Source organism: Elephas maximus, chromosome 5 (assembly GCF_024166365.1).
Source record: "Elephas maximus indicus isolate mEleMax1 chromosome 5, mEleMax1 primary haplotype, whole genome shotgun sequence".
NCBI lineage: Eukaryota > Metazoa > Chordata > Mammalia > Proboscidea > Elephantidae > Elephas > Elephas maximus.
In genome coordinates, this window is record NC_064823.1 from 149,212,580 (window position 1) to 149,234,876 (window position 22,297).

At 43.3% G+C, this 22,297-nt stretch overlaps 1 protein-coding gene across 5 annotated transcripts in view; it reads left to right on the forward strand.

Annotated features, from left to right (window-relative positions):
* PROM1 (prominin 1) overlaps nt 1-22,297 on the forward strand; it is a 117,591-nt gene that overhangs the window by 37,545 nt on the left and 57,749 nt on the right. For all 5 annotated transcript variants that reach the window (XM_049886459.1, XM_049886458.1, XM_049886461.1 and 2 more), the window contains exons 4-5: nt 8,846-9,051; nt 20,075-20,195. In XM_049886459.1, coding sequence (XP_049742416.1) covers nt 8,846-9,051; nt 20,075-20,195 — 327 coding nt within the window. The remainder of the gene's footprint in view (nt 1-8,845; nt 9,052-20,074; nt 20,196-22,297) is intronic.

Consider the following 22,297-nt stretch of genomic DNA (forward strand, 5'->3'; position numbering starts at 1 on the left):
TGCCTTTGAGGCCATTCCGCCTTCCACAGGGAAGACTGAACTCTCTCTTCCCTAAGTGCCGACAGCCTTCCTTACTACTAGGGAAAGTGTTTCCATCCTTCAGTGCCACTGGCTTTGTTTATACCTCACAAGCATGACTGCCCATATCTGCATGCATCCTGGGCAGAACCAAATGACTGTTGCTTTTATCTGTATGTTAAAAATTATCCATATAAGATACAACTGTTGGTCTCCACTTGTCCAGAGCAAAAGAGAAAGAAGGAAACCAAAGACTCAAAGAAGAAACTAGTCTACAGGATAAATAGTCTACGTGAACCATGGCCTCATTTATCCTGAGACCAGAAAAACTAGAAGGTGCTAAGCTAATACTGTTGACTGTTCTAATCAGGGCCACTAGAGATGGACCCTGATAGAATGGAAGAAGAATGTAGAACAGAATCTCAAATTCCTTAAAAAACAAAAACAAACCAGACCTACTTGACTCGTTGAAATTAGAGGACTCCTGAGACTGTTACCCAGAGGTACTCTTGAAACCCTGAACCAGAACAAGCCCTTAAGGTCACCTTATAGCTAAATAACAAATTGGCTGAAAAAATAATATCACCCATAAGTACTGTGCTCCTTTAAAAAAATCACCTTTACGAGACCATCTATAGCTCAACAATTATTTTAAACAAAGATGAGACTGTAAGGGGGCAAGAAAACTAGATTAATGGAGGCAGAACAACCAGAAGAGAAGTAATGAGAATGTTCACACATTGTGAAGAATGTAACCAATGCCACTAAACAATGTGTATAGAAATTATTGATTGGGAACCTCAACTGCTGTGTAAACCTTCACCAAAAACACAATAAAATATTTTTTAAAAAATAATTAGCATGTCATTAGCAGCCTGCCTGAATGCCAACTAGTCCTGCCAAGGAATGAGTGGGGGAGGGGCAATGGTTCAGTAGGGTCCGGGCCTTGGAGGACAAGATCCTAAGACCCTGAAGTGACTCTGAAGAGGCTGGCAGGTGTGGGCCTGAGCCAGGCTGCCACCATCCCTAGCAGGATCCATAATGGGACAAGTCCTCTGTGGCTGGATTGATTTTAGATTTGGGGTGCCTGCAAACTTGGGAATCTCTGCTTCTTGATTTCATCTCTGCCTCAGAGTACCTTTCCCAATGGAGGAAAACCATTGGTGTGGAGGTAAGAAGAGAGTGCATACTTTGCTGAACCAACATGGATGAGGTAAGTCCCATCTTGGATGTAGGACCAGATCCTGCTTTCCACAGTTATCCAAGGAAGATGAATAGTAGTTAAGCAAAGACACCAAAGAGCCAGACACCTTTGTAGAGGAGCTTCCTGACTGGTTTTAGCCTGGAAAAAGCTGGGCATCTTGGTTTGGATTCCTCCAGATGCAGAGCCTGAGTCTAGGACTCAAGGACAAATTGTTTATTTGAGGGATGCCGGGTGTCCTGGCCAGGAAATGGGCACGGTACAGCGAAGGGAGGGCAGCCTGTGCAGGGCGTGCCTTTGCACTGTCTGGCACAGGAGGTGACTGGAGCTGCATCCTTGTAGAACCTCAGAATTAGCCCACAGGAAGGGTGAGAGAGCTGAGGTATGTATATGCCAAGAGTCACTGCTTAAGGGCTCCTTGGTGGGGAGGGACGGTGTGAGTTTCTGTGTACGTCTTACCTACCATGGTTCCGGGGTAAACCCTGGAGCACAAAGTCAGAGATACCAGTAAGTAGAAGTCTGAAGAGGTCTGCTGAGATGGTTAAGATCTCAGGGAGGTGGGCAAGCACCAGTAGCATTGGCTATGCTGGCAGTGCCCACTCTCTTTCACACTGAGATGGTTACCCAGGTGAGATCTGTCCAGGTAAGGGGCCCTGGATTGGACTCTTTTGAGCTCTTTGTGTACCGAGCTCTGTGCTGGTGAGCTCCCCTGCCCCCAATGCCTAAGGAGTCTGGGCAGCCAAGTCAGTGATCTTGTGACAGGGGGAGGGTTCCAGTGAACTCTTTCTTCATAGAGGGGTTCAAAAATATTTGACAGTAGAGAACTTTTATTCCAAAGGTGGCCCCAACTTTGGGAGGTGAAAAACAACTCCTCTTCACAGGACTCCCTCCTTTCTGCACTTAGCTTAAATGTGAAAAGTAATATTTAAGGTCCCTGGACTCCTTCTCCTCCCTGTTCCCCGCCCCCCACCCTTTTAAGAAATGTTTTCTTTCCTTGCTATTCTGTGTGTCACTGTCAATAGGAATTATGAGTTTCCTGGTGATGCCTTCCCCAGTTAGTTTCTGTGTGGTCATGGTTTCTCCTCTAGGTTTAGCTAGTTGGTATCTTCTTGGCTCATCTCTTCCCTTTCTTGAAGCTTCCTCTGAGACAGATGCAGGGCCTGGGACCCCTCCTGCTGATTTTATTGACCTCACTCATGCTAACAGTCACTGGCTAGCGAGCTAGCACTAGTAAGTGTCCGGCCATCATTACAAATGGATTGGCGATGGCTGGAGCCTACCCTTTGCTTCTGTGAGAGGTGAGTGATTCAGTTACTCGTGTCTGCTACACCATGGAGTGCCAAAAGACTGAACACACCAGTCTTAGAAGAAGTGCAACCAGCATGCTCTTTAGAAGCTAGGATGGTGAGACTTTGGCTTGCTGACTGTGGACACGTTGTCAAGAAAGACAAGTTGCTAGAAAAAGGACATCATATTTGGTAAAGTAGAGGGTCAACAAAAAGGAGATGGATTGACACAATAGCCACAGCAATGGACTCAAACATACCAAAGATCGTGAAGATGGTGCAGGACCCAGCAACGTTTCTATTATACATGACGTCGCCATGAGTCGGAGCAACTAACAACAATAACCTTCCCAGTGCCTCCAAAATATGTGTGGTCCACTTAATAAAAGCACGTTCTAGGAAGTCTCAGAAAGCATTTAGACAGAAAGCAGCACAAGATGGCACACGCATAAGAATTGTTGTCTGAGACTCACTGGAACCCAACATATACTGAACATTTCTCTGGAGGGCACTGGTCACATATTTGATGAAACATATTAACTGTCTTAATAAAGAAACATTAAATAACACACATAGAGTGCTTAGAATAGAATAATGCACGATACAGCTTAGCTGTAACTGTGTTCCCATGTAGTCCTTGCAGTAGCTGCATAGGGTGAGGACTGATTATCCCCATTCTGTTGAGAAGGTCACAGAGGCTTAGGGTAACACTGGCAGCAAAGCCCAGGCCCCTCCCCGTGAGATCCTCCTATCAGTGGTCAGGGCTGGTTGGCCACTGGTATTTTTAGACAGCTCCCAGGTGATTGTAACGGGCAGCTGGAGTGGAGAATCACAGATACTTAGATGGGGAGCCCAGATTCAAACTGCTGTCTTGCATGGATTATAAAGTCACACCTACGTGATGACTAGCCAGGACAGGAAAAAGGTGAAAATGCCCCGAGCTCCGTGGAGGTGTTTGTTGTAACTCCCTATCAGACCAGGCTGACGTTTCGGAAGGAAATTAAACACAAAAGAATTGCCTAATTGTTGTAGCTCACAGGTGGTTCTGTCCTGTCCACGGCCCAGACTGACTGGCCCTTACAACCAAGGTCAGGTTCCCCAAACTTCTCTAATCATATCCATCACACGGGACTTGTTCTCAAGACAGATTCCTGGCACCACCTGAATCTTCTGACTCACACACGCTAGGAGAGAGACCTGGAAATCAGTATGTTTAACTCACCCCTTGAGGTGTTTATGGTGGGTGAGTTTGGGAGCCTGTACCTTTGGTGGCTCAGTGGTAGAATTCCCACCTTCCATACAGGAGACCCGGGTTCAAGTCCTGGCCAGTGCACCTCATGTGTAGCCACCACTCATCCGTCAGTGGAGGCTTGCATGTTGCTGTGATGCTGAACAAGTTTCAGCGGAGCTTCCAGACTAGGAAGAAAGGCCTGGTCATCTACTTCTGAAAATCAGCCAGTGAACCTATGGGTCACAGCCACCCGGTCCATAACAGGTCATGAGGGTGGCACAGGGCTGGGCAGTGTTTAATTCCGTTGTGTGTGGTGTTGCCATGAGTCGGGGCTGACTCGACGGCAGCTAACAACAACCCTCAGTGGTAATAAGCCTCTGGAGCCCACGCACAGAAAAGGAGGCTGAGGTTGTTCACGATGTTTCATGTGACCCTGGAAGCGCTGTGTATCTCAACTGCCCACCCTCACTAGCAATTTGGATACGACATTAAAAAATTATTAGTAACACACTTTTGGATTTCTTGGACCAGGCAAATTTCAAAAAAATAATCTGAGGAATGATACAGAGCCACCTAGTTTTATTTTTGCCTCATAAGGATATTTGACAGCACAGTAACAGCTTTGTCTCCTTTCATACACATATCATCCCCATCCCCTAAAAACAGAAAAAAGAGGATAGTCTTATAAATTGAGCAACTTTAGCTTTATGGAAAATTCATTGCATCTTCTTTATTTATTATTTGTTTACCCACTGTGGGTTGGTCCATCCTCGTCACTGGCCAGCCTGCACCTCTGGACCACTGTTTAGGGATCGTTGGTCTAAGAGAGAGGTTCCTATTCCTCCAGGTCATGAGTGTATCCAGTTTTGATTAGGTCCCTATGGTATGGCAGGTTCCATGCTGGGCACTTGGAGAAAGAGAGTCATGGTTCCTGCCCTCCTGGAGCTTACAGTGTTTTCAGAGATAGCCAGCGGGGGTCCTTGACTCTACATGGGTAAGTGCTGTGGACGCACCAGTGCAGGGCTCCAGGGGAGCAGAAGAGAGGGGTGTAGTACACCAAGCTCAGACCTGGTTATCAAGATGGGTGATGTCTAAGCTTACACTTGAGTTTAGTCAGGCAAGGGTGATGGGAATAACGTCTAGACAAGAAGGCATCCTGGTGGAGGACTGGAAAAGTAAGGGAGAGAGGGCACGGCGCTTTCTGGGGCTGAGGAGATGTTCAGACTGGTGGAGAAGAATGGGGACATGAAGCTGGGATTAGATCATGTGGGACCACATTCAGAAGTTTCGATGAAAAACGCTGGGAATCCATTGAACGCTAGTAAGCCGGAGAATGATACCATCAGTGTTTCATTTTAGAAAGGACAGTTTGGAGGATTTTGCCTTTGGCACTGGGGTACCAGCAGTCTCTGAGTCTCTGTTTTACCAAGATGACTTGGGGAGTGTATTAAGCATTTGTAACTTTCCTTCTGATCATTCTTGTTTCCAAAACTGATTAACACACTGATGAAAAGTCTCTAGAGAAATCCAAATGTAAATTTCAGAACTTGACTCTACCCAAAACATCATTTCTCTAATACACACTTGGGTTTTACATTCCTTCCTTGGGTCTCTCCTGCTGTTTCTGTCACTTGAATTCCCCTGTCTGAGACCCTAATGTCCTCAGTTACTGTTAATCACTCATGTGGCTTGTTCTGTGCTCTCTTGATGCATGCTGCCTCTGTGTTATGCAAACTCGTCAACTGCTTTGACTCCACAGCCAGAAAATGTAGTCTTGACTCTCAAGGTAAATTCCTCATCTCCTTACTGCTTCATGTTGCTCTTTGTCTAAAGCCAGTGAGTAGCGACGCTTTTGCCTCAACTTCCCATTCTTCAATGTAGTCTTCCCTGTGGCGGTTTTTAAATTATTGGTTTCATTTTTACTTCAGCCGTAATCTCTAATCTTTTCTTGTAGCTTTAATGGATCATGAATGAATAGCGAGAAGTTTCTACAAATTTAAATCTTGCTCTTACCATTGACATAATCTGCGAAACACTCCCAAGTTCTTAGCGTACCAGAAAATAATTTAGGTGCTGCCAGACCTTGGCTAGACTGCAGCCTAGAAGTTAACTCTTGAAACAGCATGTCTTGTTCCTGATACTGTCTGACATCATATGTAGTCAGTAACACTGGGAAGAAGGAGCCTGGCGGCACAGTGGCTAAAGGCTCAGCTGCTAATGGAAAGGTCAACGTTTTGAACCCTTCAGCTTCTCCGCAGAAGACAGACATGGCAGTCTGCCTCCTTGAAGATTACAGCCTTGGAAACTCTATGGGGCAGTCCTACCTTGTCCTAAAGGGTTGCTCTGAGTCAGAATCGACTCCATGGCAACGGGTTACTTTTTGTTTTGTTATGGTTAATATTGGCAAGAGGAGGCCAGTAGTGCAATGGTTAAGTGCTTGGCTGTTGGCTGAAAGGTTGATGGTTTGAACTCACTCAGTAACTCTGCAGGAGAATGACCTGGTGATCTGCTTCCCTAAAGATTACAGCCAAGAAAACCCTATGGGGCAGTTCTACTCTGTCACGTAGGGTCACATGGGATCGCTGTGAGTTGACATCAACTTGATGACATCCAACAATAGCAACAGCTACAACACTGGGAAGGTTGTGTATAAATTATGAAATTTGTATTTGGAGCTAAAGTTGGTACACTTACAACGTTTAAATATACTTTCTCTCCTGAGTTAGGGCTCAGGGCCTCCTGACTCAGAAAAGATTTAAAATTCCCTTAAACATAGTAAATAATTTAGGATATTTGCTGAGAAATGATAGCAAAATATGTAAGTAAGAATTTAGAGTGTTGGGGCAGGTTTCTCAAATGACCAATGGTGCTAGCCCTCAGGGGAAGGTTCAAAGATCCAGCCGATAATAAGTCTTCAAAAAGATCTCGGGGCATTGCGGGGAGGGGGTGAGTTAGCTTAAGCAGGGGCATGCCTTGACGAATGCAGCAAAATTCAACTCATTTTTTTTCTTTTTAGCATTTAATCTTAATATTGAAGTAGATAATCTTCAAGTACCACGTGCCCTTGACAATACTCTTAAGCATTTGCCTGTGGATTTAACTAATACTTATTGCATATTTACTGTCTGCTGGGCACTTCGCTAGCTGTCCTCACATTAAAAACCAAACCCATTGCTCTCCAGTCGATTTTGACTCATAGTGACCCTATAGGACAGAGTAGAACTGCCCCGTACAGTTTCCAAAGAGCGGCTGGTGGATTCGAACAGCTGACCTTTCGGTTAGCAGCCGAGCTCGTAACCACCGTGCCACCAATCATCTACTCCTTACAATAGCCTTATTGTAACATCTTCCAGTTTAGGGAACTAGAAGCTACCTGCTGGGATTGGAAAGCAGGACTTCCAGCTCCAATGTCAGTGCTCTCTTCCCGGTCATCAAAGCAAAACGTGTGCTTCGCTTTGCTTTGCTTTGCTTTGCGCAGCTTGGCTTCAGAATTCATCGCTGTCTAGCTTGCCCATTAGTTGCAAACTGCCAACCTCAGATTTTCTACCATTCTTAAAAAATGTCTTTACTTTAAAGAAATGTAATTGCTTGTGTGAGTTGGTCTGAGATCGTTTCATCATCCCGTTGCACTGGTTTTCATTCATCTCTGGTATACAGCCAGCCGTGATGATGAAAATACGCTTAGGTCGTGGGGTGGTATCTAGACGTGCGCTGGCTCCTAGGAATCTGGAGTGGTCTGAGACACAGGCTGCTGAGCCCAGCACTTCATTGGTATAGAGCCTCACGGGCATGGTGTGAAAGGTGACATTTATTAAGTGTCTGTATGTGCCAGGTACTCTATTTGACACTGACCATACATTATTGCTAATTCTCACAATGACATTATGAGGTACATATGATTATTTCCAGAATATAGATGGCGACACTAAGGGAGTGGACCGTGCTTAATGTGTCTGACTCCGAAAGTCTGAACCTTTTTTTTTTTCTTTTTCTAAATTTAGGCGTAGTTCATATTCTGATGTAACTAATAGACTCAATCCAAACTGTGCTGAATCCATATGAACTCCTACTGGCCCTGTCTTTCTGATGAAAAGCACCTTATGTATGGATTATTTACTAAACCACTTAAGAACAAATAAAACACAGGCATCTACCTTTGGGGTTGAAATTAAGTCCTTGGCAGCTTGACCCTGCAGTGGAACACCTACCGGTGACTGTTGGAGGAAGGTAGTAACTGCTTGGTTCCTTATTGTAATAACTCAATTTTCTGCTTCCCTGCATTTCAAGAAGGAGCTTCAAAAAGTTGCTGTTGGTAGGTGGTGCTGAGCGGGTTCCAACTTATAGCAGCCCCGTGCACAACAGAATGAGACACTGTCCAGTCCTGCGCCATCTTCACCACCATTGTTCTGCTTGACCCCGTTGTTGCAGCCACGGTGTCAGTCCCTCTCGTTGAGGGTTTTCCTCTTTATACTCACCCTCTACCTAACCAAGCATGATGTCCTTCTCCAGGGACTGGTCCCTCCTGATAACATGTCCAAAGTAAGTGAGATGAAGTATGTATGTATATAAACCCGCTGCTGTTGAGTAGATTCCGATTCATAGCGACCCTATAGGACAGAGTAGAACTGCCCCATATGGTTTCCAAGGAGCGGCTGGGGGATTTGAACTGCTGACCTTTTGATTGGGAGCCAAATGCTTAACCACTATACCACCAGGGCTCTGTATATGTATATATTATGGTGACTTGCATTTGCTGTGATGCTGGACAGGTTTCAGTGGAGCTTCTAAACTAAGACAGACTAGGAAGAAAGGCCTGGCAATGTACTTATGAAAATCAGCCAGTGAAAACCCTGTGGATCACAACAGTTCCTTCTGCAGCCGATCATGAGGATGGCCTAAAACTGGGCAGCATTATGTTCTGTTGTGCATGGGGTCACCATGAGTTGGGGCGGGGGGGCAACTCGACAGCTGCTAACAACAACACACACACAAACTTAAGATTCAACTTATGATGGCAAATAGTTAAAAAAAAGGAAAAAAGAACCAGATAGAGTGTGGTAATAAGTTTTGTGTGATAATAAGTTGCCGTTTCTCTTGTTTGAATTGCAGGTGGTCCACTATGAGATCGGGCTCATTGTCTGTGCCGTGCTGGGCCTGCTGTTTGTTATCCTGATGCCCTTGGTGGGGTGTTGCTTTTGTATGTGTCGCTGCTGTAACCACTGTGGTGGCGAAATGCACCAGAGACAGAAGAAAAATGGGCCCTACCTGAAGAAATGCTTTGCCATCTCCCTCTTGGTGATTTGTATATTGATAAGGCAAGTAGTCTTGGATAACAGCCGATTGTGTTCTAGGGAAATGAAGAGTACCTTATGTTCAACTGTTAAGCCCTTGAGTTTGAAACAAAACCACAAAAGATGAAAACAGGAAAAGGAGAACAAAAGTGCTTATCTAGGACGGTTCAACTGATTTTGCTATAATCAGAAATGAGCATTGTAATTAAGCAATACTAATTTACACAGTTAGTATTGCTTAATTACAACACTCATTTAGGGACTTAATCCAATAGCCCCTGGCCGATGCAAATAGTTAAGCATTTGGCTGCTAACTGAAAGGGTGGAGGTTCAAGGGAGCCCAGAGGCACCACGCGAGAAGGGGCGGTCTATCTACTTCTGAAAAATCAGCCATTGAAAACCCTACGGAGCACAATTCTACTCGGACACGTATGGGGTCGCCTTTAGTCGAAGTCAACTCGACAGCAACTGGTTTACCTGTAAATAGACCCGTTTGCTATATTTTGATTTTGAAGATAGCCTGATAAATTTTACACTGTATAAGCCATTTATTTGTCTCCACAACAGTAGCTCACACCTCTTCAGTGGCTGCTTGGGGACAGGGAGTGTGCAGGAATGCAGAACAGGTATTTGCCAGTTGATTAGTAAAGTCCAAAGGGATCTTGCAGGATGGGCGTTGCCCCAGAATTTGTAGCATAGAATTAACTTTCTTGCAATGAAAAGCCATGTGCCACCAGCGCAGGCACCACTCATCTGTCAGTGGAGGCTTGTATGGTGCAGTGATGCTGAACAGGTTTCAGCAGAACTTCCAGACTGAGACAGACTAGGAAGCAAGGCCAGGTGACCTACTCATGAAAATCAACTCCAGGGGTACCGTATGGCTCACACGTGTTCAGTCTCGTTGTGCGTGGGGTCGCCATGAGTCAGGGCCTGACTCAACGGCAGCTAACAACCACCCTCCCTTGAAGCCTGGCACGTACTTCGTGATTTAGGGTGTTTTTGCTGTACCTCCTGCTGCTGCCCAAAAGTTTTCCAATTGACTGAAAGATAGAGATCCACTGCTTTTCAGACAGTGGCGCCTTGTGGAGTCCAAATCAGATCCTCAACTGTGGAATGTGCATTGCGGTACTGGTCTCCTGGTTGTGGTACCTGCTCACTGCTCCCAGTTTCCTCAGCCGTTCAGCCAGCACTTCATTTAGCAACAGAAGTCAAGTCCCCACTTGTGCCTAATGCTAAGCCAAGCAGTCAGATCCTCTTCGTCGTTTCTCCAAGCACCTCATCTGCTTGGTAGCAGGAAGAGTTAGATCTTTCAGGTTTTGCCTGGTGATACTTGAGAATTTAAGCAGAAAACAGCAAGGCCCACCAGCTGAAGTTCTAGCTGCAAACCCAAGCAAAGTTCTTTAAACATCATCATTTTAGTTCAACTCAACATGAGCTCTCTTTGTGTCCAAAAGGGACGGGCTTCACATCTGTTCACATCTGTCTGAAAGCAGCTAGTGATTGGATTAGGTTATTAACATCTCCTTGTTGTCCAAAAGGGACCAGCTTCACATCAGTCTTCAGACGGCTGGTGATTGGTTAGGTTAACGTCTGCTCTTCTGTGAGAAAGCACAGTGACATGTTAACACCCCAGAACGTGGGTCACTGCAGGCCGGTCTTACATTGGAAAGACCTGGGAGGCTGGCACTGAGTCTACATCCCAGCCAGACAAGTCCAGAACCCAAGAACCTTGTTTCTTTTTTTTTTATTATTATTATTTTGTTTTTATTTTCGGTTGCTGTTGTTATTGTTTTACTTATTTGGTTAGTTTGTCAGAGACCCAGTATTTTCCCACAAGTGGTATATTCAGTTGTGGTAGGACCTCCGTGTAATTTTCAGCGGCACACACATAACCACGTTTTAATAGTAATCATTTCAGAGTTTGACTGTTACCTTGTATTTATGGCGAGTCCCTGGGTGGTTCACAAGGTTAACATGTTCAGCTGCTAACTGAAAGGTTGGAGGTTTGAGTCCACCCAGAGGCTCCTCAGAAGAAAAGCCTGGTTGGTGATCTACCTCTGAAGCATCAGCTAGTGTAAAACCCTGCACACATGGGGTTGCCATGACCCTGACACACACGGGGTTGCCATGGCCCTGACACACACGGGGTTGCCATGAGTCAGAATCAACTTGGCAACTTTTTTTCTTTTTTATGGTGATAGTGTTTTTCCATCTATGTATGAATAACAGGTTTTCTTTACAATAAATTTATTAAAAGCCTGAGAGTGAAAGAAAAGTAAGTATTAAACAATACTATATAACCCGGATGAAAATGGTGCTGGCGGCCACAAATTGCTGAAGTTTCAAAGATGTCACATTGTACCGTTTACCTCTTTCAAAGCATTTTCCGTCTGCAGCCCATTGCAACTCATACGGGAGGCTCGGGTGCATCAGATGGGTAGAGAATAGTTAAAAGTCAGTCTGTACTTCCCCCAAACCAGAGCAACTATGTTTTTATCTTTTTTTTTAATTGAGATTCTCTGTTGTGGTTCCTGCTAGAAAACAAAGGTCTTATTGAGTTGCAAGAACAAAAATTGCCATCACTGGGAAAACAAGTTTGTGCTCTGACTCCAGGTGGGGTCACTTAATTTGTTATAACTGGTCCTTAATGTGAAATACCCTCTAACATGCCTTCCTCTTGTAGGGTATCCTGGTAAAGATTGGAAAAACTCAACTGTCCCACAGTAAGGGCCTATAAAATATGTGATTTGGGAATTCAGTACCCCCATTGAAGGGGACTGGGCAGCTCTAGACATCTGCTGATACAAAACAGTCCCCAAGATCAAAACCCCGCTGCCTTCGAGGTGATTGTAACTCAGACCGTCCCTGTAGGACAGAGTAGAACTGCCCCATAGGGCTTCCAAGGCTTTCGTCTTTATGGAAGCAGACTGCCACATCTTTCTACCAAGGAGCGGCTGGTGGGTTCAAAGCGGTGACCTTTTTGTTAGCAGCTGAGCCCTTAACCACTGTGCTCCCAGGACACCCGTCCCCAGGATAGAGGAGTGATAAAAGGCAGATGCAGGCCACGTGTAGAACATGGTAATGATGACAAAAAAGAAGGAAGGCATAAACACATGCTCATGTTTGCATAGAGCGTCTGTGAAAGGACTGGGCAGAAACTAGTAACAGCGGTTGCCTCTGGGAAGGAAAGTGAGGGATGTGGATGCGGAAGGAACGGAACTCACGGCTTACTGTAGATAGATGGTTTCTTTTGAATTATGGACCTACTACATTAATTAAAATAAATGTTAAACTTAAGTAACAAAATAACCAAACCACACCAGTTGCCCTGAAGTTGATCGCGACTCATGGCAACCCCATGTGTGCACAGTAGACCTGTGCTCCATAGGGATTTCAAGGCTGTGACCTTTTGAAAACAAGACTACCAGGTCTTTCTTCCAAGGCACCTCTGGGTAGGTTCAAACTGCCAGCCTTTCAGTTAGTAGTTGAGTGCTTAACTGTTTATACCACCCAGGGACTCCTGAATAACAAAAAAGTGCCCACAGAAGCCCCCAAATGCATCATCACTTATTCAAGGGCAGTGATTATTTCAACAAAGACATACTTTTGCTGAAATAGTTCACAAAATACGGGTAAACAGGATCAAAATGAACGTGTTAGCTAACTTGATGCCTGTTGGTTGGCAGGGAGCTACTTGTGCCCTCTCTGTAGGATTGGGGGGGGGGGGCCTCTCTCTGTCTCTGTTTCTGTTTGCCTCTCTCCATCGGCTGACTCTCTCTTTAGTCAATAATTTGAATCTGACCGTTTCTTTGCATTGGCTTCTGGAAGACAGCTTAGGATTGGGTCAGTGGTAATTCCAAATGGCCCTGTCTCTCTCTGTGCTTTGTGTTTGAAGTGCTCAGGAAAGCACAGGCCCTACAGCTGTGGGGCCGTTACCGCCTCCCCAGCTACCAGGAAAATGTCAGTTACAGCCCAAAGACCTGGCAGACCCAATGGGGAGCCCTGTGCCATTCGTGTGAGCCAGAGGCGTACATGCTTCATTTATCCAAAGACGTGGACATCTATGCTGCTGCTTCTCCATTCACCCTTGACATTAAAGACGAGGCTCAGACGAGAAAGCATCATCTGGAAATATTTGCCCTTGGAGCCTCTTGGTACAGTGATTGCTTACTTAACAAGTTAGTAGCTTTCAGTTGACATAACTACATATAACTCCAGGAAAATTCTTTATTATGTGTAGTTATTCATTTACCTGGATGAGTATACGGAGCCCTGAAGGTGCAGAGTGGTTAAATAGCTTGGCTGTTAACCAGAAGGTCAGCAGTTCAAATCCACCAGCTGCTCCTTGGAAACCCTAGGGAGCAGTTCTGCTCTGTCCTATAGGTAGGGTCGTTACGAGTCAGAATCGACTTGACAGCAATGGGTTTTTGTGTTTTTTTTTGTAATTATGTATGTATGTATTAGTTTACTCTGAACCACTTGAATTATGTTATGTTTAAAATATTAACATATACAAACAAGATTACAAAGTGAGAAATAAATGACTTCCATTTATATGTAAAATATATTTTTTATTCTCAAAAACTCAGGCCTCTCAAACAAATTTAGAATTTTTTTCTTCTGTGAACACTTTAGTGTGGAAAATTGTTTTAAAAATATATACTATGACTCTACAGCCTCCTAGACATTCAGTGAAGATATTTCTCCAACCCAATTAAAAACTTATTAATATGAAGCTCACAATGTTAGATTTCAGTATAATCAAACCAGAGTAGATCAGCTGTTTAAGCCCAAGTGACAAATATACAACTAATTTGATTTTGTAGAATACAGGGACATTAAATATGAATTCAAACCAGAGTAGATCAGCTGTTTAAGCCCAAGTGACAATATACAACTAATTTGATTTTGTAGAATACAGGGACATTAAATATGAATTATACATCTGTCTAAATGAGAGTAGCATTTGAGATTCTTTCACTTTACTTTAAGTTCAGACTAGGAGTCTACACTGCTTTGCCAGGAAGTTTTGATGTACAATAGCTGTTTGAGTGTCTTCCTTTTGAAACCCCTGTTGGTTTGCAAATATCTTAAAAACTGTGAGTTAAATAATGGCTCTGTATCCTGTGCAGGTATTCACAGCCAGCAAGGAAGATTAAAGACCTGGCAAAGTGAAGATTTCTATATGGGCATTAGATATAAGGGGGAAGATTAGGTAAAAACGAGAGGGGAAAGAACGTGGACAAAAGAGAAGGCAGAAAGAGAAAGAAAAGAAAGTGTTAGTGCGTTTTCTATTGTAATTCAGGACCTTTGTCTTACATCGGCCTCAACATAGATTAGATACTACTGATAAATAATTTTTCTATATGATAAAAAAAAAGTCCAGGAACCCAGAGAAGTCTACTCGCCCTTTGTCTAGCTCAGTAACGAAATATTTATCCCATTTTACCACTCTTACACTAAGTTACAATTAAATGAAGTTGATTTTTAAGTTTTTATCAAGTACTCTAATCTAATTTTACGTCTGTCCTTTTGTATTTAAAAAAAGTTAAATCTTTTTTTTTTTTTTTTTAATTTATTCAGACAGGCTTAGGTATTAGCGAAAACCTCCGCCCACCCTGCCCCTATTAGGGACTATATGAGCTCCTGTTCTTTCTCTGTCTGATGTTTCCCAAAGGCAGCTGGGGAATGCTGGAATTCTGTAGTCGTTGACATATGTTTATGCAGTCTGTCTGACCATTAGCAGAAGATTGGATTTCTACCTCTCCATGTCGACCGTTTAAGCAGATGTGTCTTACCCCAGAAAAAGCCAAGTTTCCTTTCCTTTCTTTCCATTGCTGTCCTCATCGCAGCAGTTTTCAGAATTTCGAGGTTATGGGGTGGGGAGGCGGGGAGGAAAAAAGCGCATTCATTGCTTTGGCTTCTCCAGTCTATTTCTAGGTTCCTGAGGACAGTCGGTCAGCTTTTCTTACAATTAAACCCTGGTCAAAATTGAATCCCAGTCATTTTCAAGACGGTGGATGTTTTCAGAGTTCATGTTTTATTAGGATGTGATTATCAATTCCTGGCTATGAGGCCAGGAGATTCTAGAAAAGAAATGGGGCTAGAACATACCTGAAAATTATGAGACTTTTTAATGTGAATGAGGGAACCAGTTTATTTACAATTTAAATTTTTAAAAATGTGTCTTTTAAAAAATGAGAGATCAGTTACAGGCTGAGAGCATTTGTTTGCTTGTTCATTTGCTTGTTTTATTAAGCCAGTAGAAATTGTAGAAGGAAAATAGCTACAAATTTGAAAGGGTTAGACTTTTTCTTTCTTCGGGTATTTATTTTAAAATATAAATTAGTTTTGTCCATAATGAAATGTAGAACATATAATGTTAACGTGCCACAAAAATAAAAATTCCTACCTTCCTAAAAATTGCAAGAGATTCAGTTGTCCTGTGTAAAAGCACGTGTTTTTCATAGCTTAAAGGCATTATGTCAAATGCCCCAAAACTAAGATTCATAGGAATTTAATCCCTTTTGGGGCTAGGTAAAATTTCCATTGGAATTTTATTCCATTTTGGTGTTAGATAAATTTCTCTCAGTATCTCATATCCTAATAGTTGACTGTTGGTTGTTGAAAAAACAAAAACATTAATTCACTGTCTGTTTTGGCTTAAAAAATACATTAAGCAATACCAAAACAAACAAAAAACCAAACCCATTGCCGTCGAGTCGATCCTGACTCATAGAGGCCCTATAGGACAGAGTAGAACTGCCCCATAGGATTTCCAAGGAGAGGCTGGTGGATTCGAACTGAAAACCTTTTGGTTAGCAGCCGAGCTCTTAACCACTGTGCCACCAGGGCTTTGAAACCAAATAAGGACTCTCTAACTCAGTAACAGAGTCTCTGGGTGGTACAGTTAATGCCCTCAGCTGCTAACAGAAAGGTTGGAGGTTTGAGTCCACCCAAGAGGCAACTCAGAAAAGAAACTTGGTGACCTACTTGTAGAGTTCACTTCTACTCTGACACACATGGGGTTACCCGCCATGAGTTGGGATCAATATAACAGCAACTTTTTTTTTTTAAGTCACCAACAAGAAGGACATTATTTCCCTAAAGTGTAACTCATTTATTCTTTATTTGTATTTAAATAGAAGATTAAAATTGGAGATTTTAAATGGAGACCATCAATTACATAGTATGTAACATTTTCTTCTTTAAACTAGATGCTAATATTTTAAAAATTCGGAGGTTTCAAGAAAGAATCCAGATTGCCAAATTTTTATGAATGATCAGAACATCTGCAATACTGGACATTCGTCATGGTGGCACTTGGCAGGAACGACAGAGCAGTTCTCTTAGTTTCCCAGCCCCCACATGCCCCGGGCCACACACTCTGCCCTTCCTACTTCCTACCTACCCACCTAGGCATATGAATCTGCCATCCTTCATTTAAGTACATATAAGATTTACAACGTGTTCTGGGTCTGAAAATTGCTGAACTCTATTCTGGAATTCAATGCGGTAATTTTAATTGGGTGCATTATTGATTAGCAGAAATTTTTTTTAACATAAGTTGCATTGAAATTCGGTGTTTATTGAAATTCATTTCACTGATTGATGATCTTCATGCAGCGTGAGTAAAGGCATTTATTGACTAAAAGGACAAAGGTAGTTTCACACTTAGACACCCCAAACACTTGGCTAGTCTTCTAAATGGTCCCGATGAAACCACAGCCCTGTCCAGAACCCACCGCCATTGAGCACCCACTGTGGACAAGAAACCCTGTGTTATACAAAGTTGACTGGAGTCCCTGGGTGGTGCAGATAGTTAAGGGCTTGAGTAATAACGAGAAGGTTATTGGTTTGAATCTACCTGGAGACACCTTGGAAGGAAGGCCATGCAATCTGCTTCCGAAAGGTCACAACCTTGAAAACCCTATGGACCAGTTCTCTTCTGCACACATGGGGTCACTGCGAGTCAGAATCAACTTGACAGCAACTAGTGTTGGTTATACAAAGTTGACTAGGAAACAGTTTCTGCCTCTTAATTTAAGGTGTTAGAGGGGAAATTAGGAGCCCTGGTGGCTCAGTGGTTAAGAGTTCGGCTCCTAACTGAAAGGTCAGCAGTTCGAGCCCACCAGCCACTCCATGGGAGAAAAGACTGGCGATCTGTTCCTCTAAAGATTACGGGCTAGAAAACCCCATTAAAAAAAAAAAAAAAAACCCGCTGCCTTTGAGTTGATTCCAACTCATAGTGACCCTATAGGACAGAGTAGAATGATCCTATAGGACAGAGACGTACTCCCCGTAGAGTTTCCAGGGAGGACTTGGTGGATTCGAATTGCTGACCTTTTGGTTAGCAGCCATAGCTCTCAACCACTACGCCACCAGGGACCCTATAGGACAGTTATACTCTGTCCTATACTCTGTGCTATAGGGTTGCTAGGAGTCGGAATCCACTCAACGGCACGGAACAATGTAGGGGAAATTAAATGTAGATAGAAATAAAGACAAAATAGAATATGAAATGAGAACTCAAAAAAAAAAAGCCCTTCCCATCTTGTTGATTCCGACTCCTAGCAATCCTGTACAACAGAATAGAACTGCTCCATAAGGTTTCCAAGGCCGTAATTTTTATGGTGGAAACTCTAGTGGTGTAGTAGTTAAGCGCTATGGCTGCTAACCAAAGGGTTGGCAGTTCGAGTCTACCAGACACTCCTTAGAAACTCTATGGGACAGTTCTACTCTGTCCTTACAGGGTCACTATGAATCGGAATCGACTTGACAGCAACAGCTTTTTTTTTTTTTTTAATCTTTATAGAAGCAGACTGCCATTTCTTTCTCCTGCAGAGCAGCTGGTGGGTTTGAACCACCAACCTTTCAGTTAGCAGCCATGCACTTTAACCACTGAGCCACCAGGGTCCCTGAAGTGAGAACTCTCCCTGAAATTCCAGTGATGTAGTCGTAGTAGAAATGAGAACTACTCCATTGGAATTTCAGGGAGAGCCCTCTAGGAGTTTAAGACAAGCAGGTTCTCCCCCCATTCATGGGCCAGTGAAGGCCAGGTGGATGAGCAGCAGTAGGCTTGGACCTAGCGTTTGTTTCCCAAGGTCACTTTGACTTCTTATATGACAATATGGACCTGGTGCTTGACAAATGACAAAAATAAATTGGGCATGCTGGGGAAAGAGAGCGAGGGCCCTCAGGGTAAAACCTGCCGTGAGCCGTATATTCAGGTCGTGATCCTCACTCAGCATAGTATAGAATTGTTTTGAGTTGAACATAGTAAATAAGCTCCAGGTGCCATTGTTTTGACACAATTTTTTTTTTTCCTGTTCCTAGCACTTCAGAATTGTTTATTTTGGGGTCATATGGTCTTTGCTTGGCATGAGTGCATTATTTAATGACTATTATTGCTATAGTCTAATGTCTGCTTCATATATTCCAACACAGGCTTAGGACCGAAATTGAGAGCCCGTGATGGACTATAAGGAAGCTAGTCCGAATGGCACAAAATGTTGTTAACATTCACTTTTTAAAGTTTATAATCAGAATGAACCCAAACCTGAAAAAGAAAGAAACCTTACAGAACTTTTGGACACCCAGTACCCCTCTCCATTGCTGCTCAAGAAGGAGAATCTAATTTACTGGTAATTTTCAATTCGGAGACACCACCGGAAGCTCATAGAGGCAAAATGACCTCCTAAAGCTTGCACTGTGGGAGTTGGTGGCGGTAGTCTCATTAGAACCCAAATCTCCTGTTCTTAGTAAAGTCTAGCACACATTCTTAACCAAAAGAAGTATTTCTCAGCAGTGTGTTACAGGCTTGGATTAGTTTGAAAAATCTAACACACAGACGCAATAGTGCGATGGGCAAATGTGGTTTAAGTTGGACCAGCAATGAACCAGTGCCCCTTGGAATGTATTAGGACTGTAAATAGGATGACTGCCTGCCCTAGTTTACCCAGGTTCCCTGAGGACACGGGATGTTCAGTGCTAAAACCACTTGGTCATCCAAAATGTAAATACAGGTACGCATAAAGCCCAAACGTTGCTCTTGCAGAAAAGGTAGCGTATTGATTTTCTGCATCAAGATTTTCCTCCCAAAGTTTGCCTATTATTTGCATATCTTTGTTTTAAAATCATACCCACCCCTTCCATTAAAAAAAAAAAAAAATTTTTTTTTTTTTTTTTAGATGGGTACTAATGGTTGTGTTCACTTCTTTTGGGAAAACCTTCAGCAGCCTGTTAGATGAGTTTCTGTAATTCCTTGTCGCCATCTAGTGGCTAAATCCGCTAGGGCCTTGGCAATTATTTTTGAATTTAGCGTTTTAATGTTTGAAGACTTTGTCACAGAAAGGCCAGTTGGTCAAGTCAAGGGATTTTGTTGTATTTCCTTGTAGTCTTATTTGCGAGGCACAAAGGTGTACGTATCGGGTGTGTTTGGTGTATGTACGAGGGTGAGTGCGCACGGTTTGCATTTGTACAGGAATGGGACTATACTATACGTGCTGCCTTATAACCTTTGCAGCTTCTATTTCATCCACAATTTCTTGTGAATAATGTTCCGTTTGTAAGATTCATACTTAACATAATAACCGGTTGCCATTGAGTCAATCCTGACTCGTGGCAACCCCACGGGTATCAGAGTCAAACTGTGCTCTGTAGTTTTCCATGGCTAGTTTTCTGGAAGCAAATTGCCAGGCCTTTCTTCCGAGGCACCTCTGGGTGGACTCGAACCTCCAACCTTTTGGCTAGCAGCTGAATGCATTAACTGTGTGCACCACCCAGGGACACACTTATTTTAAATGGATATTCGTCTTCTCTGAGAGGGTTGAGTCGTGTTTCTGGCCCACCTTTTGGTGGTGGGTCAGCTGTGGAATTTTACTGGGACAGCTGTAGCAGGAGACGGCAGGGTGCGGGAAGCTTGTGGCTGAGCTCAGGAATCCCTGGTGGCACCTGGCTGAGATGGCCCTCCCTGTGTGCTCCTCTGCTCCAGGTGACCGTGAATCACCCAGTCAATGCTCTTCCTTCTCCTTTCCTTTTCCTACAGCATCGGCATCATCTATGGTTTTGTGGCAAACCACCACCTCAGGACGAAGATCAGAAGGACTCAGAAACTAGCCGACAGCAATTTGAAAGACTTAAGAACGTTCCTGAATGAAACACCAGCGGTAAAAACCACAACCTATATATCCCATGATGTTTGCCTTTTTGACTTATCAGAGTTCCTTATTTATTTGAAACCTCACTTGGACCTTCTAGAACTCCAGTGAATCAGTGTAGACAGGTGTCATCTTTTAATTTTATAAATGAAGAAATAAAGGTCCATCAAGTGGTTTCCAAAGAGTACGGAAGTTGTAATTTCAGGATTGGTGTTTTTGTTTTATGTTATTTTCTTTAAGATATAACATGAAATAATAGTACATATTATAAAAGTACTTAACAATCGTAGGGGCCTGTCTCATGTTTTTTTTATTTTGAAGGAGAATCTTTGGGTGCCATTATCCTTTCCTTTTGGCAATATAGTTAACTCCCCACTGTTTACAGGAAGTTACTCTTGTCTTCATGAAAATCCTGGTAACCTTCCTGCTTTACAACACCCGCCTGCTAATATATGTATATGTGTATAAAATTCTTTGGAAAAGGCACACAAACACACAGAAGTTGTCTTTTGGGGAGGAAAACTGGGTGGCTGTAGGGCAGTGATGGGAGGCTACCATTTCTCTGTGTTCTAGACCACGTGGACCTATTAACTACTCAGAAAATGCCTGGGCAGGAAGTAGCCCAAAGCTCTGATGCTGAGCTCATGGGTACCAGCGTGGCGGGGAGCGTGCCTCTTAGTGGATTCACTAAAAGAAGTCTGCAGGAATCCATGGGCGCCCTCACAGGGATGTGTTCTTCCAAGTTTAGGCTGCAACAGTGGGCTCAAACATAACAACAATTGTGAGGATGGCAAAGGACCGGGTGGTGTTTCATTCTGTTGTACATAGGGTCGCTATGAGTTGGAACCGACTTGACGGCACCTAATGGCAACATGAAATATTAGAATATTAAACACTACATTAGCTTTTATTTATTTTTTAAAAAATGGAAATAAAAGAGAGAGAGAGGGAAAAAAAGGTGTTTTTAAATGTTGAGAATAAAGAAGCTAACCTTGTCTGTAGTTCTCAAGCTTGTTCACAGAGCGATATGTTTCATTTTCCCAATCTGTAAAAAAAAAATTCATGTTTTTACCAGTCGTTCTGAAGACTCCAAAGGAAGTCTTTTTTTTTTTTCCTTAAAAGTTGGCAAAAGCTAAATGGCCAGATAGCAACCACAGCTGGTCAAAGTTTGAGACTGCTTTTGTAACCCTTGGGAGGATAGTAAGTTGCTACCAACTTTTGTTCACTTTTGGGGCACTGACCTCGTTGAAAATATATGTAGAGCTGGACCAGATCTATAAAAAAACTGGGCAGAGAATGTGAATAGGCAAATTACGGAAGAAATATAACTGGCCAAAAATCTTAAAAGGTGTTTAATCTTATTCTTAAGAGTCCAGGTAGCTAAATGGTTAAGTACTTAGCTGCTAAATCAGAGGTCAGTGGTTCAAACCCACCCAGTGACTCCTTGGGAGAAAGACTAGTGGTGATCTGCTCTCATAAAGATTACAGCCTAGGAAACTTTATGGGGCAGCTCTACTCTGTCCTATAGGGTTGCTGTGTGTTAGAATTGACTCGATGCCACCTAACAACAATACACTGATCTTACTCTAGTAATTGAAGAAATGAAAATTTAAATGGCAACACACATTACACTGAGAAGAATGGTAGTAGCTATTTAAAAATGATAACATTCAGTGTTCCTGAGGGTTTGGGGAAACAGGTCTGTAAGACACAGTAGTCAGCAGGGTAAGCAGCCCTTTCAGAGGCCAGTTCAGTAATGGCCACTAAATAAAACGGGTCCAGTGTGGTGGATTACAAAAGGTCGCAGATTCTTTGTAGTTCCTCCCATCAAGAGGAACTCCTAACCCTCTGAATCTGGGTTCCCCTGTAACTTGTGTTGGCCAGTGGAATGCAGTGGACACAGCCTTGTGCTAGTTTTGAACTCAGGCTTACTTTCTTGCTGCTGGAAACTCTGGGACCACCACATGAAAATGCCCAGGCTAGCCGCTTGGAAGATGAGAGACCACGTGGAGTGAGAGGCCCAGCCGCCCCAGCCATGTCGGCCCCAACCAGAACATCCCCGTATCCAAGCCACAGAATCATGAGAGACAACAAATCAGAGTTTAAGCCAA